General features: G+C 43.0%; 2 protein-coding genes and 1 pseudogene across 2 annotated transcripts; 2 read left to right on the top strand and 1 right to left on the bottom strand.

The window, feature by feature from the left end:
* Positions 1-553: 553 nt before the first annotated feature.
* On the top strand, positions 554-2,926 carry LOC119315651. The gene is made up of 4 exons (XM_037590189.1): positions 554-802; positions 1,956-2,020; positions 2,282-2,341; positions 2,585-2,926. The coding sequence occupies exons 1-4, from the start codon at positions 554-556 to the stop codon at positions 2,655-2,657; spliced, it is 447 nt and encodes a 148-aa protein (XP_037446086.1). The 3' UTR covers positions 2,658-2,926.
* A 4,505-nt stretch (positions 2,927-7,431) lies between these two features.
* Positions 7,432-10,512, top strand: LOC119319244. The gene is made up of 9 exons (XM_037593733.1): positions 7,432-7,635; positions 7,774-8,662; positions 8,770-9,001; positions 9,121-9,298; positions 9,404-9,502; positions 9,578-9,701; positions 9,827-9,927; positions 10,036-10,108; positions 10,227-10,512. Exons 2-6 carry the CDS (start codon positions 7,786-7,788, stop codon positions 9,590-9,592), a joined length of 1,401 nt encoding a protein of 466 aa, XP_037449630.1. The 5' UTR covers positions 7,432-7,635; positions 7,774-7,785; the 3' UTR covers positions 9,593-9,701; positions 9,827-9,927; positions 10,036-10,108; positions 10,227-10,512.
* An 824-nt stretch (positions 10,513-11,336) lies between these two features.
* LOC119315650 lies at positions 11,337-15,136 on the bottom strand (annotated as a pseudogene).
* Between the last annotated feature and the right edge of the window lie 6,840 nt (positions 15,137-21,976).

Below are 21,976 nucleotides of genomic sequence, written 5' to 3'. Positions count from 1 at the left end.
TCTCTGAGAAATTCGAAAGTACCACTAGTGATACGGTCCACAACAGTTGGAAGTCCCAAATATCGTTCACTGAACGCTTCGACTGAGATGTTCAGAAACTCCTTCAACAAAAGGTGCACTGGTTCGGGCGTGTTAGGACTGAAATAGATTGAGCTCTTGTCCCTATTAATACACTGACCGGAGCAGTCACCATAAATCTGTAGCACCTCATTCAGCCTGATTGCACTAGCTGCTTGTGCATTCATAAAAATAAAACTATCGTCCACAAATAGTAGGTGATTTACCCAAGGGGATTGATAGCTTACTCGAATACCTCGATCGATATTGGCCCCTCCATAAAACTTCAGCAAGGAAGTGAAACCTTCTGCACATAGGAGGAACAAATACGGTGAGACGGGATCCCCTTAACGAAAACCTCTTGAAGGTGTGAAATGTGGCAGCAATCCTCCGTTCACCCGTATAGTGAATCGAACAGACGTGACACACTTCATAATAAGTCTAACAAATTGTGAGCTAAATACGGTCTCCGTGTGCGGTGGGTATATCTGAAATAATGCCATACTTACGGGCTACGTGCGTACGGAATCCCCCTCCTCGAATACTCAACTGCCGGAAACAAGGTCGCCGCCTACCTCCTCCCTCTGCCCCCCACGGCCGGAAAGGAGCTCCGGGCCCCGACCCCGCGCCCCGTCTCTGTGCCGCCGCCGTCGACGACGCCTCTGTGCAGCCGCCGCCGGCCTCTGCACCCGACTCCAACCTGTGCCCCCGCCGTCAACCTCCTCTCCAGACATCCAGCGGCAAGGTGAGGCCATATCTACCTATCTATGTAAAGCACTATATTGGGTTTGTCAATGGGCAAAATGTTGGTTTATGCATGGATATAATGTACACATATTGGATCTGTTAAGTTCCACAATTTTTTTGCTTGGGATGCGGTGAAAAATAGGGATGTGATAAATGTGCAGATACTAGATTTGCGAATGTCTGTTAAGATACTGGATTTGTTTGCTGTAAAGTGTAGACCGTCAGAAAGTTCATACGATTCCTGAAACTGCTGGAGCTAATTACCCAATCTATGCGCACTGTAATTGCTTAATATTCCAGTTTTTTTCCTAGAGAGGGTGTGAAACTGCGAGGGCATGTGCGGTTGGGCACTGCAATCTGTCTGCAGCTTAGCCCCAGAGCCATTGAGCCAAGTACTCCCAACTCATTATGAATTAAAAGATGAGTAGCCCTGCCTCATATCGGGGACATTAACAATGAACTGTCAAGTCTGATCACAGCTTCTTTTACAAAGCAGAGATGTTGAGGTTATACATAGCAGTTCTTGACAGATAGAAGTTTTAAGCTAGGCATATATTCATCGGAAGGAGTAACTCTTACCTTCTTACCTCCCATGTGAAAAGAGGAGGTAAGAGGACCATGTTAAAATTGGTTGCTTGTTTATATTTCTCATCTAGGTATATCTTATCCATGTAAACAAGGGATTTCCCGCGCGTGCACGCACACACACACACACGGAGGAAGACAGGCATCTTCCTGAAGAAGTGTACACAAGGTCTTGTAGTTTTGCTCTTTTATTCTTGAAGCACATCCAAGCCCAAGATAATTTTATAGATGATGAGATTTGTTAGTCTGGTATGTTTGCATTGATCATTGAGGGGCAACTGAGGCCCACTTACGATCTGGATGGTCCTGGCATTTGGAATGCTGATACCACCGTGGGGTGATTGTAAAGTTTTATTACATATAGGTATTGCACATGCACACTGGTAGGTTCCTGACTTCCTGTATATACTCTTTTCTATGGTATACCGGTGTGTGTGCCTTGACCCTTTTTGCATCGAATAATTGCCTGGAAAGTAATTCCATTATTGCCGTAGCCAAACAATAAAGCTTTTAGATCTACATGTTTAAGTAAAGTAATTGTTTTTTCTGTTCATTGACTATCGCAGAGTAAAGGAATATGCCTTCACTGCAAAAAGCTCTGCCTCCAGAACTTGCTGATAATGCACTCAGAGTAAGGCTCCTTTCACACCTTTGTACTCCCTCCGGTCCTTTTCACTCCGCATATTAGATTTGTGTCAAGTCAAACTTAGCAAAGTTTGACCAAATTTATATTAAAAAGTATCAACATCTACGACACCAAATATATATACTATGAAACTATATTTCATAATGAATCTAACAATATAAATTTGGGCTTGTGAATGTTGATGCTTTTTTCTATAAGTTTGGTCAAAGTAAAGATACTTTGACTTTGGACAAAACTTATATGCAGACTAAAAAGGACCGGAGGGAGTAATAGACAGGAACTGACCCTCAACATGAGTTGTACATGGTAGTCACTTCTGAAATTTCACTTCTCGAGTCAGAGTAGCACCATCCATGACTTTATCCTTTTAGCTTCAGCTTTTGCAAAACATATCTGGTACTCCCCGTGCTGCCCAACTCTCAGTATTATGTTTATAACAAGAAATTTTCATGAAAAAGGAAAAAAAATGAAATCATAGAATCTGAGTAAGAAAATGTTTAATTGCTTCTCGCCGCAACATGTCCTCTGAAACTCTTTCTTGCTTTGCAGTGCGGCGAGGGGCCTTATCAATCACATCATATACGAGTCCGAGAAGATGACAGGGCGCAAGTTCTCGGGTTAAGACAGTTCAGTTCTTGGATGTTCCTTTCCTTTTTTATTCTCGGCATACACTGTATGAATAATATATGACCAGCTGATGCTTCACCTTTTTTTTGCACTTTTACTGCGGTTCTTGATGTAATTGGCCCGCACATGCTTAGCGCTAGCTGATTTGGTTGATCTTTAGGTCTCTTCCAAGCGTGGAGATGAAGATCTTCAACAAATTTTAATGCTCCAGTCAGTGTGAAAACACATTTGAATTATTATTTGCTTCTGATCTTTTTGAGGGAATTTCATTCTGATGATGCATTGAGGCAGCCAGCTTCATCATGTTTAATTTCTACGTGGACTTTTTTTTTGAGCAAACTACGGGGACATATCTCTAAGGATATCCGGACTCTGCATCAGCTTCGTCGGCCTTTTGCCAGGTGCTGACCGGCCGGCTATCACTAGTTATAGACCAGGAGGCCCATCCATCCGTTGCCATTTCGAGCCCACCACAGCCAGACTCGCACACAGCGGCACAGCGCTAGCATCTTCACCCACCCACTCTTTAGTCCCACCTCGCTTACTGGAGCGAAGCCAGACCAGCTTATATACCTTCGTGGTTCGCCAGCGGAGCAATGACGAGGGTGAAGTGTTGGTCCAGTCCTAGGGCGAGTGGCGTCAGCGTAATGAGCTGCACTTGCCAAGTGCGCGTGATTAACCCTAAACCTACGCGCTCCCTCTGCCTCTTTGGAGGTCGACGCGCGGGTATGTCCTTCCAAACGAAAGGCTTGTTTCCCTGTGTGCTTTGGCCTTGATAACATAAGCACATACGCCCTGCGGCGGCGCCACTCCCCCTACGGGGTCAATTGGATGAGTTTGCTGGGCTGGCGGTGGGCCTCGGCCCTATATATCCCCGCCCAACAAACAGTAGCCCTCCTTTTGTTATTTTTGTAATAAATTGCAAAATCATCTTCTCTACAAACGGTGCCACAGTTGTGATGCCTTCATGCAATTAACTCTAATAAAAACATTTTAATTGTTGGGCAACGCAAAAACTTCAAGTGCTAGGATTCAAGTATATTTATTAGCATAAAAATAGGTAGCTTCAGGATGCAAATTAGGAATGTGCTCGTATTCAATATTCAATTTCTTTGTTTCTTAACTAACTGTTTTACTCCTTTGCTTATTTTAAGGAGTAATACTTCGTGCTTAAGAATCTCCCCGCCCAACAAACAGTAGCCCTCCTTTTGTTATTTTTGTAATAAATTGCAAAATCATCTTCTCTACAAACGGCGCCACTCCTCCTAGGGGGTCATTTGGATGAGTTTGCTGGGCTGGCGGTGGGCCTCGGCCCTATATATCCCCGCCCAACAAACAGTAGCCCTCCTTTTGTTATTTTTGTAATAAATTGCAAAATCATCTTCTCTACAAACGGTGCCACAGTTGTGATGCCTTCTGCAATTAACTCTAATAAAAACATTTTAATTGTTGGGCAATGCAAAAACTTCAAGTGCTAGGATTCAAGTATATTTATTAGCATAAAATAGGTAGCTTCGGGATGCAAATTAGGAATGTGCTCGTATTCAATATTCAATTTCTTTGTTTCTTAACTAACTGTTTTACTCCTTTGCTTATTTTAAGGAGTAATACTTCGTGCTTAAGAATCTCCCCGCCCAACAAACAGTAGCCCTCCTTTTGTTATTTTTGTAATAAATTGCAAAATCATCTTCTCTACAAACGGTGCCACAGTTGTGATGCCTTCATGCAATTAACTCTAATAAAAACATTTTAATTGTTGGGCAATGCAAAAACTTCAAGTGCTAGGATTCAAGTATATTTATTAGCATAAAATAGGTAGCTTCGGGATGCAAATTAGGAATGTGCTCGTATTCAATATTCAATTTCTTTGTTTCTTAACTAACTGTTTTACTCCTTTGCTTATTTTAAGGAGTAATACTTCGTGCTTAAGAATCTAGTACTATGCCTAAATAGTTGACCGTCTCCACTAATTCTAATTCTCTCAACATGCAACTACGTCACCTAATCATGCCACCATGCATGTAAAAAGACCGGAAAACGTTTATTTCCATCCGACTTATTTCTCGCGCGCGTAAACCTCCTCCAGAGCCGTCGGATCGCTGCTGATCGTGCGGCTGTTTCTGTCTCGGTCGGGTCACGTGCAGCCCGACCAGGTGCGTTGGTTGACTCGTCGATTGATTGCAACATCGACCCCAGGTGAGATCTCGCTCTGTTTCCTTCCTCCTCTTCCATTTCGTCCTCTTCCCTACCTTCTTCCCCTCGCGCAGATCCAACCATCGTGGGATGCGACGGTCGACGCGGCTGCTAGGGAAAGGAACGGCGGCGCCGACGGCTGGTGTGGGAGTGGAGACACGCGCATCGTCGTCGCACTCCATGGACGATGACGGCGCAGATTCCAGGTTTGTCTTCTAGATCTCAACATTTTTGTCTTCCGCCATCCCAAAACACGCGATGCATCAGTGGATCCGTGGTAGCGGTGGGGCTTGTTGCATCTGCTTGCCCGGAGGGGGCAGTGCGGGATGGGGTTGGGTTTGTCTCGTCAGATCTGCTAGACAGGAGGAGGGGGAGCGGGTCGGGGTTGGGGATGTGCTCGTCGGAGCTGCTATGCAGGAGGTTGGACAGCGTGTTGGGGTTGGGGTTGTGCTCGTCGGAGGAGGAAGTGCTCGTCGGAGGTGTGCTTTTTGGTGTTTGAGGGGTGGTGTCCGTAGGTGTGCCCAGGTGTTAGTTGCATTGAAACGTAAGCTGGTAATCTGACTTGTTTTGCTAGTTTAAACCAAATTCAGTTTTGAATATGAATTTCTTAGTTTTGTTGCAGTAGAGTAATTTTCAGACTAGCACTAGAGCACACCTCATTTTTTACTCCGTCTTTTGGAGCAGAGCACACCTCAATTTCTATGGGAACTTTAACCGGAAATTGAATGTTAGTTGCATCAGAGTTTTTTTGTTAATTGCATTTTGTACGGATTCAGCCTAGCTTGCTTGCTTTTGTGTTTGTTTTGCTTGCTTGCTTGTTGATAGCCTAACATAGCTTATCCATTCATTCCATTTACTTAACTACCAATTCATCCATTGAAATCACTGCCACACTCATTTTTTCATTTTAGTTTGTGCTTCCCTGGTAGGTAATTTCATAACAATCATAGCATGCCCTCTATACTTTAGTTTTCTGCTGAACTCAACTGAAGCAAATAGGCATCACAGCACGCTGCCTGTATGTGGATGCCCTGCTGCTAAAGGCAGCGAAATGCTCTGCCTCACCCATACTAAGTTTGTTAATTAAGCGGTTTTTCCATGGCAAAAGAAATGTGAGGTCACACTATGCTAGTCTAAAACACGGCTGCTCCCACCCATGAGGTTTAGGTTTTTTTTGGAACTTAACTTGAAAATTGAATGTTATGTTCGTCTAGTTAAAATTAAAGTTAGTATGTAACTGAACCTGAATTTTTTAGTTGTATTGCAGCACACCATCTTTTTTCCGTTCAGATTCAGCTTTGTTTTTAGAAGTAGGGCTCTGTTATTTTAGTGGTAGTGTTGTGCTGCAATACTACAGTCACATATAGATGATGCATCCTCATGCTCTTTCTTTTTGTTCTTCTTTTTTTTGCAGAATGGACGAGGACGAATGTACTGCTGATGGGTCATTCTCAACACGTTTCTCAGCAACCCGGCTGCGTCAAGTTCCGAATCTTCAGTCTGAAACTAAGAAGCAAATTATTAGCAAAAGCAGCTTTGGGTCCCTCCTAAACATCAGTTCTTTCTCTGTGCCGGCTGATTTGCTTGATTGGATAGTGATGAAAATTGACACAGAAAAGGCAATGTTTAGGTATGCATGACAAGCATAATGCACCATCATCTTTTTACCTTTGTATTTGCTTGTCGGTGGTTCCTCGTGTAGCAATTGATTTTGTTGTGTTTTTCACATTAGTATGCTACATCTATTTTTTGCAGTCACAAGAAGAAGTCTATATTGTTCACGAAAGACATGGTGCGAAAAATTTTCAATGTACCTTCTGGGTCAAGGCCAGTGGAGCTGTTGAGGAGGAATGAGCCTCATGCGCTTCGTGAACCCTATCGAGTAGGGTCAAGGTCTCCAATGAAGCATGCTATTCAAGTGCTGGAGGCAACAGATGATCGTGATGTAGTTTCCATCAATAGGACTTGGGTGCTTTTATGCATTGCTCTTGTGCTATCTCCTGGGACTGGCAACATGGTCCCCCTAGAGTATGTTGCGAGCTTGGTTGACATGGACAAGATCAATGAGTTTGCGTGGGATGGCATTTCCTGGCTGCTGCTTTCAAGGAGGTGAAGAAGTACCAAAAGAAGAGGGAGGCAGGGAAAAGTGGATTTTGGATTGGGGGTTGTCTACCCATGTTCGCGGTATGTCAAATGATCCTGTTGCTTTTGTCTATTTTCTTTCTTTTATTATTCACTCCAATATCATTTGTAGCATCCAGAAGCTTTGCTCACAATGGCTTTTTGATTGTTTTTTAGGTAATTTACATGGATTTTGTCGATGTGCCTCGTGGGTTGGTCTCTGAGCATAGATTCAACTTCTCTCTTCCAAGGGCATGTTTCATTTGCAACAACGACTTCAAGTTGCTAGAAGAAATTGATAAAAACAAGCTCAGCTCAGCCTTGACAGAATTGAATTTGGAAAACGGAATGTAATACCTCTTTTCTGAACTTTCAATTATCTCAACTCTTTTTGTTTGTGCTGCCTTTATTTTTGATCTGATGACCAACCTTTTTTTGATAATCTGCAGCTTTGTCGTTTGCCAGAGACACCATATGTATCAATTGTGAGTTGCAACGAAGATGATTGCGAGAACAACAATGTGGATGGAGTTAGTGGAGGAGGAAACATTCCCGAGATACCAACCAATCCAGTCACAGATGGGAGCGAGACCGGTGGCGATGTGTGCGGCTCTCTAGATGAGTGGCTGCAGTCGCTTCCTTCTAGTCAAGACCTGGAGGTAAGCATGTTTTTTTATTTGTTTATTTTGTCTTCAATTTATTTTCAGTAAATTAGTAGTAAATAATTAGTGCATGCATTGATGATGTAAAACTCAACTTTTTTCTCTGTTTCATTCTCATTTTTCTCTTTGAGGCAGATCCCACCTCACATGCTCCCATTATATGAGAAGCACAAGAAGTTGCATGCGGCAGAAGTGAAGAATGTTATGACATCCTTCGGCCAGATAATACAGTCAATTTTCTGCAAGCGTGTAGCACGTATTTTGGTTGAAGCAAACTCCACTGCTGCAACTTCCAAGGCACAGGTGTCTGAAAGTGTTACTTTTGATGTTCCACCAAGCAATGCAGCAGGAGCATGTGACACCAGGGCTCCACCCCAAACTAGCCCTATAGTTCACATGGGTGCCACAGCACAAGAAGCCGAGATTGAGATGGAAGCTGCAGGTTGTCCCGACACCAACCAGAATGGACATGATCAGGACATTTTTTTGGATAAAATGCAGTGTTGCGATAAAGTTGGGAAGGAAGATGCAGAGTTTGTTCAGGATAAGGGGGACCAGGAGGAGGTGGTAGCCCCTGAATACGTGGCGGGAGATGCAAAAGTCCCATGTGTTACTGATGAGGCTTGGCGGGTGATTTTATCACAAGGTACCGTGGCTGCATTGGATTCACTTGCGTTAGAATTTGATGATGGTCCTTCATGTAGTCTGTTCAAAGAGGAAACCGAAGACTTCGAGTGGTTCAACATGGATCCTGAGACTGCAAGGAAGGTTATGGAAGAGAAAAAGGAAAAGGAAATTAATGGCGTCGCCTCTCCTGATGTTCAACAACCGCTTTCAGCAGGGCCCACCTTCGACAACAGTCCAGTGCTTGCAAGGCAGAGCAGCGGCTCAAAGCTTCCAGTGCAATATGAAGCACCATCCCCATGCTTCGACACTGATCCGAAGCTTCAAAAGTCATGTGAAACCCGGCCACCTATATATGATGCATCTCCAATTGCATTCATAGCTCCAGTTGTATCTTCAGGTTTTTTTGTCTACTCACCTTGAGTCATTTAAAAACTAGATTGTACCATGTAGTTAGTTCATCATGTTTTATGTGTTTTCTCTTTTCTTACTTTTGTCTCATGCCAGTGCAACAAGATCGTTTTGAAGCTGAGTTGCATGAGCCAGGGGAGAAGATTGTCGAGGCTAACAGTGGGAGCAGTGCTCATGTGAAGAAGGCGGTTAAGAAAAGAACGGCCCAGCCTCCTGATGGTGTTCCAAAGATGAAGACTATCAAGATCGACCGAAAAGATGATGCTCTGTACCAGCAGTATGTGATGAGTAGGTACAAAATACCAAGAGCAAAGAAAGATCTAGTAATGTGAGTCCTTTTTCTGTTTGTTCCCCTTATCCAAATATATGGCGGGTTAGTGGCTTTTTAAAGTACTAATCTCCTGTTCCTTTCTCTTTTCTGTTGTCCCATGTTGAAATGTTTTGCAGCCCTGATTTCATTGAAATAGAGGGCTTCCACACATCACTTCAGAACTTCCATGCTTCATTAAAGCCACGAGCTGATCTTGACAGCGAGGTAATGACACTGTATCTGAAAACTTTCAACTTGGAGCAATTGTACAACAAGAAGAAGCCGAAGAAGTTTGCATTCTCAGTGTTTATGGGGGTTAGTCTGTCCTCCATATAGTGATTCTTTTTTGTCACTTTCTTGCAACATACATAAAATCATCTGGCTGTGCTATCTTGTTGCATTTTTACTCTTTTTTTCCAGAGTCAATTGGCTATGGATCCTGACTTGTTTGATCACAAGAATTGTGAAAGAGAGTTCATAAAGGCATGCGAAAATAACCATATTTCAAAAAGCGATCTAGTAAGTTTTTTCTCTTGACTGCTATGACATTTTTTCACCTTATTTTTCTGAAGCATGTTATGTTATTTTCATTAGTGTCGTTCAGAATAAGCATTGAGCGGTGGTTGTTGTGAACTTGTTGCACAAGCAATTCAATGTTTTCGACTCGGTCAAGAACGCCACGGATGTTAACTTGCTCCATAAGGCAACCAACAATGTGGTAATGATCTTTGCTTGCTTTATCATTTTGTTTCTTTCATTCTTTTTCAAACCTGTATGCTTCAAAGAAAACAACCCATCTTTTCGTAGTTTTTGATTCTGTTTTATTGTATTGCATCCAATCAGATTGCCAACATAAAGAAAGTTGCAAGCAAAGAATCTTCATTTCATTTTGATCTTGATTTGTTTGAGAAGGTCACCCCAGATCACCCGAAGCAATTAACGCAGTAAGCTTTTTTATTTTCTAGTAATTTTTTGTGCAAATTACAAATATTTGAATTTGTGGGTGGTTAGTGTTTATTGATTTGGTTGTATCTTCCTATGTTTTTTCTTAGTTATAATTGTGGCTTCTATGCAATTCTTTTCTTGTAAAACTTCGATGGTGTTGTCATGAAGCATTTCGATGAGGTGCCAATTTCTATCCCTTTCTACAAATTGAAGCGTACTGTTGTTCTACTTAGGAGCTTACCATTTTCTTTCTATCTATTCCTAATTCTCTGCTTTTTTTCATTTCCATTTGTCACAGAGTTGCATCCCAAACCTCCGGAAACGTATTGCAGCAGATCTTATCAAGCATCCCAGCAATACCTTAGACCCTGCAGACCAGTTGAAGAAGTTGCTGGAACTTTGATTGAAGATCGAAGATCATTTTTCATCATCAACATCTAGGGGGTGGATGGAGTTCGTTCTTCCGGGGAGCTTTTGTGCCTGTCCTTAACTATCTTGTGGGTTGTACTTCACAACTTTTGTTGTAAAAAAGAATGTAGACTCAATGTAACAGACGCAAACCCTCTTGTTGGATCGGTATTCGACGTGTGTTTCATGTCTTGGATGGATGTTGATACAACACATTTTAATGAAAAATTTCTTCTGTACCCTCACTTGCTTCTTTTAGTATACCTTTTTCTTTTTTTGTTGAACTCCGAATGCAACATATGCTCATGTGATGCATATACTATCACTTTTTCGGTATTATTTTTATATAGTTTTGAGTTTATTGAAAACCAATGTCATTGGTTCTAAATTCTAACTAGGTTTTACATAGAGGTTCACATTTTTTTCCTTTTTCTTCTTTTTGAAATGCTTCCAGGAAGCAGTCGAGCCCCTATAGCGAATATTTTTAGTTTCCAACTCGTCGCTTCTTCACACAAGGAGCATTTTTTTCTACTCAAGAAATTCAAGTTTTGTTGCATAAATATGTTCACCCAGTAACTCTGTTCTCCCATTGAAGCATCAGGATAGCTTTCCAAGGATGACTCTGCTCTTATTTTTTCAGTTTTGTCTCAGTGGACCATCAGTATAAGGAAGCACAAATATATGATATAGGCAAATTTAATAAGACCTCATTATTTTTGTCAAACACCGATATGTAGATAGAAACAAAACTAAATTCTGTGAAATTAAATGCATTATAAGCACTGTAAATATATGTATCCTCAGTTGCCCAACACACAAATTAAGCACAAATGTTGTTCAAATAAGAGACTTCTTTTTACACATTTGAAGCAGGCTTTTTCTCATGTGGAGAAAAACTACCATGAAAAACAGTTCATTTGAGATTGCATGCATTCTGGAGGGACACCAAACACTCTAGAGGAAAGCATTTTCAGTCATTTTTCTTCTCTTAATTTGTTCTTCAGAGCCTAAGATCTGTTGCTCTACTGACACTAGCCTCCATTAACATCGCAGCCCTTAGGTAGGGACAATGCTTCATTGCATGATCAGGCTCTTTATAGTAGTTGCATTTCTCAACAGCCATTGCAGCCTTCAACAACTCACATGTTACAACACTGTGATCATCTTCTTTGCAATATGAGCAGATATCTGTTTTCTTCTTTGGTCCAGGTTTCCTTTTGGGCTTGGTTTCTTTCTTCTTCTCATCTGTTTTTGCCTTCTTCTTTTGAGCATCTTCTCATTGCTCAAGTAAAGTCTTTCTTCTCTTAGACTTCTCTGTCGGTCGCCCTTTCTTCGGCACACGTGCTGGGTTTTGAAGCATGGGTACCTCCCCGGTATCATGTGCTACATGTGTGGTAGCCGCTTGTTGCTGCTGCGTGGGGCAATCTGGTTGCTTCTCCCCTGGATGTTTTGGCTGTTGTTGCTTTGGTTCAAGTGGTGTCTGTTGCTGCTGCATCTGGGGATGTTTTTGCTGATGAGTTGGCCCCCTTTGATGCATTGCTGTTTGCTGGCTTCCCCCCTGTGTTGTGCTCTGATGATGATCTGGCTGGTGCTGTTGCGCTTCCTGCTGCTCTGGTAGTTCCCCTCTCCTAGCTGCAAGTATAATGGGCTCAAGCGCATGAGCTGCATCATTTAGTATTTTGCAGGCAACGTCATTGCTACAAGCTTGGGAGGCCAACCATGTGAATTTTCTGCACAACGAGTTGTACTTGAGTGTATTGTTTGAAGGGAGAGCGAAATCGAGAAGATGGACGCTACCACTTGTTGGTGTTGTTGCTCGTTCTGACCACCTTTCTAGCAAGTAGCGTTGCGGTATAGCTTGGACATTGAGGTGGACCATCACTCTAATGATGTGTGCACATACGATTCCATTCATCTCAAAACAATTGCAGCTGCACTCAAATATCTCTTCTGCCAGCACAACATTCACTGTAAATATCTTGGGGTCTTCATAGTAATTTGAAAAGAGCTCAAATCTCATGCTTCCAATGTCAGGAGAAGGAACCTGGTTCATCACAAACCCTGTGGAGGCAGTCACTTCTGCTTGAAACTTGCCAAACACGTTACGGGTGTAGAAACCAACTGCCTGACACTCAGTTCTGTACCGTGAGTAAAGCAGGGCTGTGGTTGCTGCTCCAATGAAAGCTTGATTGTCCTCACGGTCTAGCATAGTCTCTTGCAACACCTCATACTGTTGCACAAACCTCCAGACCGAGTCCTGAGGATTAACAAATGTCTTGAAGTAGGAGTTTAGTCCCTCTGACCTCCCCGTAGTGCTTGTAAAGGGGAAAAAACACTTCCGAAAGAATGCTGGAGCCCAGGTTTCACGAGTCTTCCACATGTTGCATAGATGCCTATTATCAACCAAGTCGAAGCAATGTATCATGTGCTGTCAATTCTCTTCAAATTCATCAACCGTGTCAGAATCATTGATGCAAGTGTAGAAAGCTTGCTCAAAAACCTCATCCTTACTCATTATCCTTCCCAACTTCTCACGCGCTTTTCGTTGGACGTGCCATTTGCAGCATCTATGCACCATGTTTGGCAGCACTTGAGATATGGCAGTTTCCATGGCCTTGTCCTGGTCGGTCATAATGTTTAATGGGTGTTCATTGTTCATCGCAAGCAAAAAATGCTGGGACACCCACTTGAAAGTTTCAATCTGTTCATTTGGCAACAGTGCACAACCCAGCAACACCGTTTGCAAGTGGTTGTTCACTCCAACAATCGGAGCGAACGACATGTTGTACCGATTTGTGCAAAATGTTGTATCAAAGAAGATACAATCTTTGTACTTGGGGTACAATGCCCTTGTCCTCCCATCCACCCAAAAGAGCCCTGTGACAGAGTTGGTCTCCTTGTCAACTGTTTTTGCATAGTAGAATTGAGGGTTCTCAGCTTGCCGCCTCTCAAAGTACTGAATTGTGAAATCCATGTCTCGGAGGTTTAGGTTTTGTCGCAGCTTGGACCGAAAGTTTGAAACATCCCTCTTGACATATGGTAGTATCCTGCGGTCTCCGCCACGCACCCTTCCAAGCATTCCCATGCATGACGAAGTTGAGAAGTTTACATCATGCATAGTCATTATGAGATCCTTATCTTCTTCCGGGATTTTGCAGTGTGAGTGGTAGTAGCGGACAAGCTTCGGCTGTGGCATTAGAGGGTGTGTATGCTCTGCAACAAAATGTGATACAGCCCATTTATTGCCTTTGATCCCAACAATCAGGTGAGCTTTGCAATCATGTCGCAGTAGCCGATTCTTTCGACGCTTGCTGCCGACATCCATTTCAAACCAATTCTGTTTGCTAGACAATGCTGCTCCCATTGAGACCCCTTCAGAAGCAGTGCTACTGTTCCCTTTACTTTCCGGCTTCCCTGCATGCACACACTGGAAAACCTTCTTGATAAGTATTGGAGGACCTCTCTTCTGGCTTTTTTTAGAAGCGCAAATGCGTGTGCCAAAGCCCATCTTGAATGCATATTCATTGTAAAATTCCTTGGCATCATCAATAGAGTCAAATTCCATGCCAACATAGGGCATAAGCGGCTGAGATGAAATATCATCATCCTCTTGATCATCATCGTACATTGCAGCGGTTGAGTTGTGCCCGGCATCCGAAGACATCCCTCCATTTGTTGCAACATGTGGTTGTGCATAGCTCTCCTCACCTCCTGTCTCTTCACCAGCAGCCTAAATGTCCAACAAAACTCAATACATCAGGGATTTTAATACTAATACCATTTTTTGTCTTCTATGCAACAGTATGTAAATGCTAAATTATATCAGTTAGTAATGACCATTTCAACAGAAGAAGGAAGAAGCAAGAAGCAATCATGCACATTTCTTAAGTTCAACACTCCATAGTGGAAACAATGGTTTTTGAATTTTTCAACAACAACAATCTCAATCTACTGAACCACTGTAATCGTCTAGGCAATGAAAACTTTGCTGAACTTCTTCATTTTTTACAGAAGGAGTTAAGTCAATGAAACTAAACTTTTCTGAACTTTCGGTTTTTTTATTGCAGCAGCCTACAGTTTCTGTTTCTGTTTTTTTTTCAAATGCACACCACTGGAAACATAATAGTACTAGTACTAATGAAACTGAACATTTTTGTTGAAAATTCCTTCTGAAAATTTTTCATCGACAGTATACTGAAGCTGCATTACCAACTGAAGCTCCATTACTAACTGAATCTGCTGCATTACTACCTGAAGCTCCATTAAAATTCCTTTTCACTGAATGTGCTGAAATATGCTGCATTACTAACTGAATCTCATTTACTAACTGAAACTCCATTACTAACTGAAGCTCCATTGCAACAAATAATGGAAGCATGTGCGCTAGGGGTAAAGGAGCTTACCCAATATGCAGAGGAATTGACGGAATTGACTGTAGCTGTGGATGGTGGTTTTTCTGGGAAGAACACCGGCGGATTTCGGTAGCTGCTCGTCGCGGGTGCTTCGTAGCTCGCCAGAGGTGGATCCGTCCACCTGGATGCAGCGGATCCATGGGAGGTTGGAGCTGAGACGGAGGCGAGCATCCCTGTAGATATGTTGCGCCATCGGGGTCGATGCAGGGGTCGGGGGAGAAGCGATGCGATGATTTGGGGCGGCGGTGCACTGCCAGATGTCCTGTTGATGTTCAATTTTGGCGGCGGAGCGGCGCCGGAGGGTGGGGGAGCGGCAGCCGTCGCCGCCCGCGATCTGCGGGGGACCAGGCGAGATGTTGTCTGTTTCCTCTTTGTTGCGTTGCAGCATGAGCGTCGTTGCAACGATTTGTCGGTGGCAACGACCGCTCCTGGCCCAGTTTCTATCTGGATCGGACGCCGGAGACGCGTCCGATCGAACGGCAATCGAGGCGACTTAAAACTGGCAGATATAAGCCGACTTTTTTGTAGCAGCCGCCAAAAAGACCAACATTAACATGCATGTTACTCACATTCTTTTTTTTGCGAGGGAAAAAAAAGAATGTGAGTAACATGCATGTTAATGTTGGTCTTTTTACATGCATGGTGGCATTATACCTTCAACAAATGATCTACAAGTAAACATTATAAAAATGTAATAAATTATATGTAGTTTCAGTTCTCGTATTGTGAACCCAAATACTAATATTCACATTCAACAAATGTTGGTCTTTTGTTGAATGTGAGAGCATGTTACTCACATTCAACAAATGATCTACAAGTATACATTATAAAAATGTAATAAATTATATGTAGTTTCAGTTCTCATATTGTGAACCCAAATACTAATATTCCATACAACCAAATCTCATCAAAATAGTTGTAACTAATTCTCGTAGCAACACACGAGATGCCATATCTAGATTTGTAAATCCTCGGACCCTCCCTCCATGCACATATTCCAAGAGGCATAGCTCCTTCCTACCCTGCCCACGGCCCACACATATCCAATTGGGCATAACCCCTACCCTTCCCCTCACTGTCTTGTGGGGCATAGGTACCCCCTCCCAACATAGCTCCCCCTCGTACCACCTACACACACCTGCTAAACCCAATCCTGCACATACCTAATCTGGAAGCCGTAGGCTAAGCCCAGGGAACCTAGCTAGGTTAGATAGTGAGCATGCCTAAAAAAGACTAGGAAGTGTACGTCATCGGCGACCCTAAATTGAGGTCGAAAAACAAAGAACATAGTACATGAGCTTTGTAGCTTTTCATCTTCATGACTTGCTTGCGTAAACTTGGTAGACCATAATATGACTAGAAGATAAGTATCTCCCATTTAACTCTCTTCTCCCACGTCTTCGATAAACCAAGACTATAGATCCAATCATTTTCATACCACCCTCTCCAAGAAGCAGAAGCGAGAGCCCAATCGAGTAGATGAAGCAAGTGCTGGTGATAATTGGTAGTGTGCCTTGAAGGCTAGAAGTTTCAAGTCTATTAAAAATGTAACACTCCGGTCACAGCCACCGGGTTCTCGACCGTTACGCTTGGCGGAATATATATTGGCTCCACAGGCCCAACACTAGTCTTTTCATACACTTTGTCCTCATTCGTGCACTCATAAGATCAACTTTCAGTTGGTCACTCATCCTCAAAAAATTTCAAGTCAATCACGATTAACTTTGATTGCTTGCGAATGGGCTGCTGAAAAAAAAGAATTCCTTATTGATATGAGTAGTCTATAATTCCTATTTAGCCAGGATGTCGAAACTAGTGGACACATGCTTGTCCCTATGCTTGACCCTATTAAGCTAGGTGCACTACTAGGAAAAGGTCTGCTAGTGGTGCACCTGTTTTGGCTACTAATGGCGCACTATATGTGCGCCACTAGCATCACGCCATTAGAATTTTTTACTAATGGCGCACCATTAGTATATCCCACGGTGCACCATTAGTATGCCTCCCAGGGGGCATATTTACCCATGTGCTCTGGCTTACTAATGGCGCACTAGTTGATGATGTGCCACTAGTGTGCATTTTGCAGTGCGCCACTAAAGTGCTGAGTGGTGCGCCACTAGTATGAATATTAGGGATTATTTTTTTTCTTTTCTGATATTTGCATAGGTTACAAAACATATTACTGCACATAATATAGAGAGCACAACATATAAATAGCAGATTTATCGAATACAATAGAAGATTAGTCTCCGAATACAATTCATCGTATTAGTCTCCGTATTTAAAATACCGAACAAAGTTAGAACATTACAAGTATCGAGACCGCGAGTAGTGAGTTTGTCGAAAGTAATGCTGCATTCAGAGATATTTGAGAGATGTGTCCTCTCTTATCTCCGTGCTACTGCTACTGCTATGCCTAAACATGACCTAAATACCCTATTTAAGGTAAAATAGCATAAAACAAAATAGACCCTGACTCTCCATTATGGAGAATGGAGATCATCCTGTCTCCAATTCTTGCGCTTCGCTTCCTTTTGCTTCCAAGAACCTCCTTACGACTGTCCATACATTTTTTCCATCCTTTGATTTGCATGTCTCCACTTCTTTTAGAAATCTGGTATGGACAGTTGAGATTCGTAGGATGACCTGGCTGTATGTTCAAAACATTAAGGCTACCTTTCTGATACATCAAATGAGGCACACAATTATCTGGGATTATCTGTTGAAAAACATAGTAATAACTTCATAGTTAGCAATGATGTACTAGTTTTAGAAGTATGCAAAAGATGCATGGATGTCGTAATAGTAAAAAAATCTTACCAGGGTATCTCCATGGTAGTTACCGTAGTTCAGCACATGCACTAGTGGCACGTATTGACCATAATGTTGAGGAGTTTGATTGTAGATATTGTAATTCTCAATGTCAGTACAAAATCCGACCAGATGATTTTTCTCCTTGTAAGTTAATTCGGAGCCATCGGTGTAGTGGGTTTTGTCTACCATCTCTCGCACATTCTTTGAAGAATGAACATAAGATGTCAATGGAAATAAGCTGTCAACTATTTTGAAATGAACAATATAAATTAGTTAATAATTAACTATGTTTGAGAAACTCACATAGCGGTAGAACTGGAGGCGTGTCAACAAGGACCCAAATGTCCATATTGTCTTGGGCGATGTCAGGATCACCAAGATCCATGGTGACAAGCATACCCTCAGCAAAACCATACATCTTGCAAAATTCTTCCCAATTTTTGCAACCAAAATGGATTACGCTCCCAGAATTATACAGATTTACTTCAAAATCCACGTCGTGACGAGTCCTTAGGTGAATTTTCTTTGTTTAGAATTTTCATGGTCTTCAAAATACATCCTCTCCAAGACATAGTGTCTTGCATGGCATGGGATAAGCTATACTCGAATTGTAAAAGATGAAAATTACACGTTGAAATAGTTGAAGTCATGCTTAATTATGAAAATAACACTTGTCGTCATTGTGTACCGTTTCAACTTCGAAGGTCTCCTCGAGCTTAATGCTGAAGCGCCGATCATCGTCCAGGTGAGGCCTATCGCACAGACCTCGATCGTCGTGGCACCAGCCGCACTCCCCCGGGAGACTTTCGTCGTCCGATGACGACATTTCCTACGTTCATAATTCAAAACTACATCATCTCTTGCGTTGGGTCCAATAAGATAATCCACACTGTGGTGAAAACACGCCCTTCGAACTGGTTTGAGCTATTAGTGAATGGAGATGGTCTAAGATTTTTAGTAGTAAGAAGTGAAGTGGTAATTTTGAGAGCAAATGGTTAGGATGAGTGGTTCCTCTTTCCTGTTTAGCTTTACAATAGAATGTTGTTAGTCAAGCACACTTGTGCATTTTCAGTCAGGCCCAGTGGAGTTGGCCTAAAAACATTTCTTTCTTTAAGCCTGCTACATCCATCTCAAGTATTTATGGTCAAGGGTTAGACGGGCCATCCAAATAGAATATGTGGTATGGGCTTTTTTAGTAGGTCATCCTACCAGATTAGGGTTTATCGATGACGAGCAACTGACATTAGTAATAACTATGAGTTGATATCACACTTCTATATGTATAACACAAGAGGCAGTTGATCCTACTTAATTAAGTACTAAGATACCCCGGCCCATGCATTAGTTGCAAGTACCCCATATGTCCTATTTTTAGCAAAGTCATGCTAAAATTCACGGAAAATTTCAGCATGACCTTTGCTGAAAATAGGACATTATGGAGTACCCGAATTTGCCGGAACGGAAGTTAATCGACATTCCGGCAAACTCAAGGGCCTCTCGAGGTACCTGCAAAATCATCACGACACGATGGTCGGAGACAAAACCCAACAAACTAGCACCACAATGTGCCTCTACTTTCACATGGATGAAAAGGCCACAGTGATGGGGAACGTAGCAGAAATTCAAAATTTTCCTACGTGTCACCAAGATCTATCTATGGAGAAGTCTACCAACAAGGGAAGGAGAGTGCATCTACATACCCTCGTAGATCGCTACACGCAAGCGTTCAAGAGAACGGGGTTGATGGAGTCGTACTCGTCGTGATCCAAATCACCGACGATCCTAGTGCCGAACGGACGGCACCTCCGTGTTCAACACACGTACAGCCCGGTGACGTCTCCTACGCGTTGATCCAGCAAGGGGAGAAGGAGAGGTTGGGGAAGACTCCATCCAGCAGCAGCACAACGGCGTGGTGGTGGTGGAGGAGCGTGGTACTCCAGCAGGGCTTCGCCAAGCACCGCAAGAGACGAGGAGGGAGAGGGGTAGGGCTGCGCCAAGAAGGACAGGAACTCGTGTGTCTTGCAGCCTCCAATACCTCAAGTATATATAGGGGAAGGGGAGGGGATGCGCCCCCACCTAGGGTTCCCTCCCTAGGGGTGGCGGCAGCCCCCAGATCCCATCTGGGTGGCGGCCACAAGGGGGAGAGGGGGAGGCGCACCTGGGGTGGGCCTTAGGGACCATCTGCCCTAGGGTTTGCCCCCCTCCCCTCTTGGAGGCGCCTTGGGCCTTGGTGGGGGGGGGGCGCACCAGCCCACCAGGGGCTGGTCCCCTCCCACACTTGGCCCATGCAGCCCTCCGGGACTGGTGGCCCCACTTGGTGGACCACCGGGACCCTCCCGGTGGTCCCGGTACGTTACCGATAAAACCCAAAACTTTTCCGGCGACCAAAACAGGACTTCCCATATATAAATCTTTACCTCCGGATCTTTCTGGAACTCCTCGTGACGTTCGGGATCTCATCCGGGACTCCGAACAACATTCGGTAACCACGTATATCTATTCCCTATAACCCTAGCTTCATCGAAACTTAAGTGTGTAGACCCTACGGGTTCGGGAACCATGCAGACATGACCGAGATAACTCTCTGGTCAATAACCAACAGCGGGATCTGGATACCCATGTTGGCTCCCACATGTTCCATGATGATCTCATTGGATGAACCACGATGTCAAGGACTTAATCAATCCCGTATACAATTCCCTTTATCTAGCGGTACGATACTTGCCCGAGATTCGATCGTCGGTATCCCGATACCTTGTTCAATCTCGTTACCGGCAAGTATCTTTACTCGTTCGGTAACACATCATCCCGTGATCAACTCCTTGATCACATTGTGCACATTATGATGATGTCCTACCGAGTGGGCCCAGAGATACCTCTCCGTTTACACGGAGTGACAAATCCCAGTCTCGCTTTGTGCCAACCCAACAGACACTTTCGGAGATACCTGTAGTGTACCTTTATAGCCACCCAGTTACGTTGTGATGTTTGGCACACCCAAAGCACTCCTACGGTATCCGGGAGTTGCACAATCTCATGGTCTAAGGAAATGATACTTGACATTAGAAAAGCTTTAGCATACGAACTACATGATCTTGTGCTAGGCTTAGGATTGGGTCTTGTCCATCACATCATTCTCCTAATGATGTGATCCCGTTATCAACGACATCCAATGTCCATGGTCAGGAAACCATAACCATCTATTGATCAACGAGCTAGTCAACTAGAGGCTTACTAGGGACATGGTGTTGTCTATGTATCCACACATGTATCTGAGTTTCCTACCAATACAATTCTAGCATGGATAATAAACGATTATCATGAACAAGGAAATATAATAATAACTAATTTATTATTGCCTCTAGGGCATATTTCCAACAGTCTCCCACTTGCACTAGAGTCAATAATCTAGTTCATATCGCTATGTGATTAACACTCAAGGTCACATCCCCATGTGACTAACACCCAAAGAGTTCTGGGTTTGATCATGTTATGCTTGTGAGAGAGGTTTCAGTCAACGGGTCTGCAACATTCAGATCCATATGTACTTCGCAAATTTCTATGTCATCTTGTGGATGCAACTACTACGCTACATTTGGAGCCATTTCAAATAACTGTTCTACTTGGAGCTATTCTAAATTGTTGCTCCATTATACGTATCTGGTATCTCTACTCAGAGCTATCCGGATAGGTGTTAAGTTTGCATCGACGTAACTCTTTACATTGAACTCTTTATCACCTCCATAACCGAGAAACATATCCTTATTCCTCTAAGGATAATTTAGACCGCTCTCTAGTGATCTACTCCTAGATTACCTTTGTACCCTCTTGCCAGATATGTGGCAAGGCACACATCAGGTGCGGTACTCAGCATGACACACCGTATAGAGCCTATGACAAAAGCATAGGGGACGACCTTCGTCCTTCCTCTTTCTTATGCCGTGGTCGAGCTTTAAGTCTTAACTTCATACCTTACAACTCAGGCAAGAACTCCTTCTTCGACTGATCCATCTTGAACACCTTCAAGATCATGTCAAGGTATGTGCTCATTTGAAAGTACCATTAAGCGTTTTGATCTATCCTCATAGATCTTGATGCTCAACGTTCAAGTAGCTTAATCCAGGTTTTCCATTGAAAAACACTTTTCAAATAACTCTGCATGCTTTCCAAAAATTCTACGTCATTTCTGATCAACAATATCTCAACAACATATATTCATCAGAAATTCTATAGTGCTCCCACTCACTTATTTGGAAATACAAGTTTCTCATAAACTTTGCATACACCCAAAATCTTTGATCATCTCATGAAAGCATACATTCCAACTCCGAGATGCTTACTCCAGTCCTTAGAAGGATTGCTGGAGCTTTGCATACTTGTTAGCATCTTTCAGGATTGACAAAACCTTCTATTG

This window comes from Triticum dicoccoides, chromosome 6A (genome assembly GCF_002162155.2).
Source record: "Triticum dicoccoides isolate Atlit2015 ecotype Zavitan chromosome 6A, WEW_v2.0, whole genome shotgun sequence".
Taxonomy (NCBI): Eukaryota; Viridiplantae; Streptophyta; class Magnoliopsida; order Poales; family Poaceae; genus Triticum; species Triticum dicoccoides.
This window is presented reverse-complemented; position numbering and strand designations above follow the sequence as displayed.

Coding starts and splice junctions, on each gene's coding strand:
- LOC119315651 (XM_037590189.1), top strand. CDS start 554: ATGCCATACTTACGGGCTACGTGCGTACGGAATCCCCCTCCTCGAATA. Junction 2,021..2,281: donor TTGCTGATAATGCACTCAGA/GTAAGGCTCCTT, acceptor ACTTATATGCAG/ACTAAAAAGGACCGGAGGGA. Junction 2,342..2,584: donor CTCAACATGAGTTGTACATG/GTAGTCACTTCT, acceptor CTTGCTTTGCAG/TGCGGCGAGGGGCCTTATCA.
- LOC119319244 (XM_037593733.1), top strand. CDS start 7,786: ATGCTCCCATTATATGAGAAGCACAAGAAGTTGCATGCGGCAGAAGTG. Junction 8,663..8,769: donor AGCTCCAGTTGTATCTTCAG/GTTTTTTTGTCT, acceptor GTCTCATGCCAG/TGCAACAAGATCGTTTTGAA. Junction 9,002..9,120: donor GCAAAGAAAGATCTAGTAAT/GTGAGTCCTTTT, acceptor AATGTTTTGCAG/CCCTGATTTCATTGAAATAG.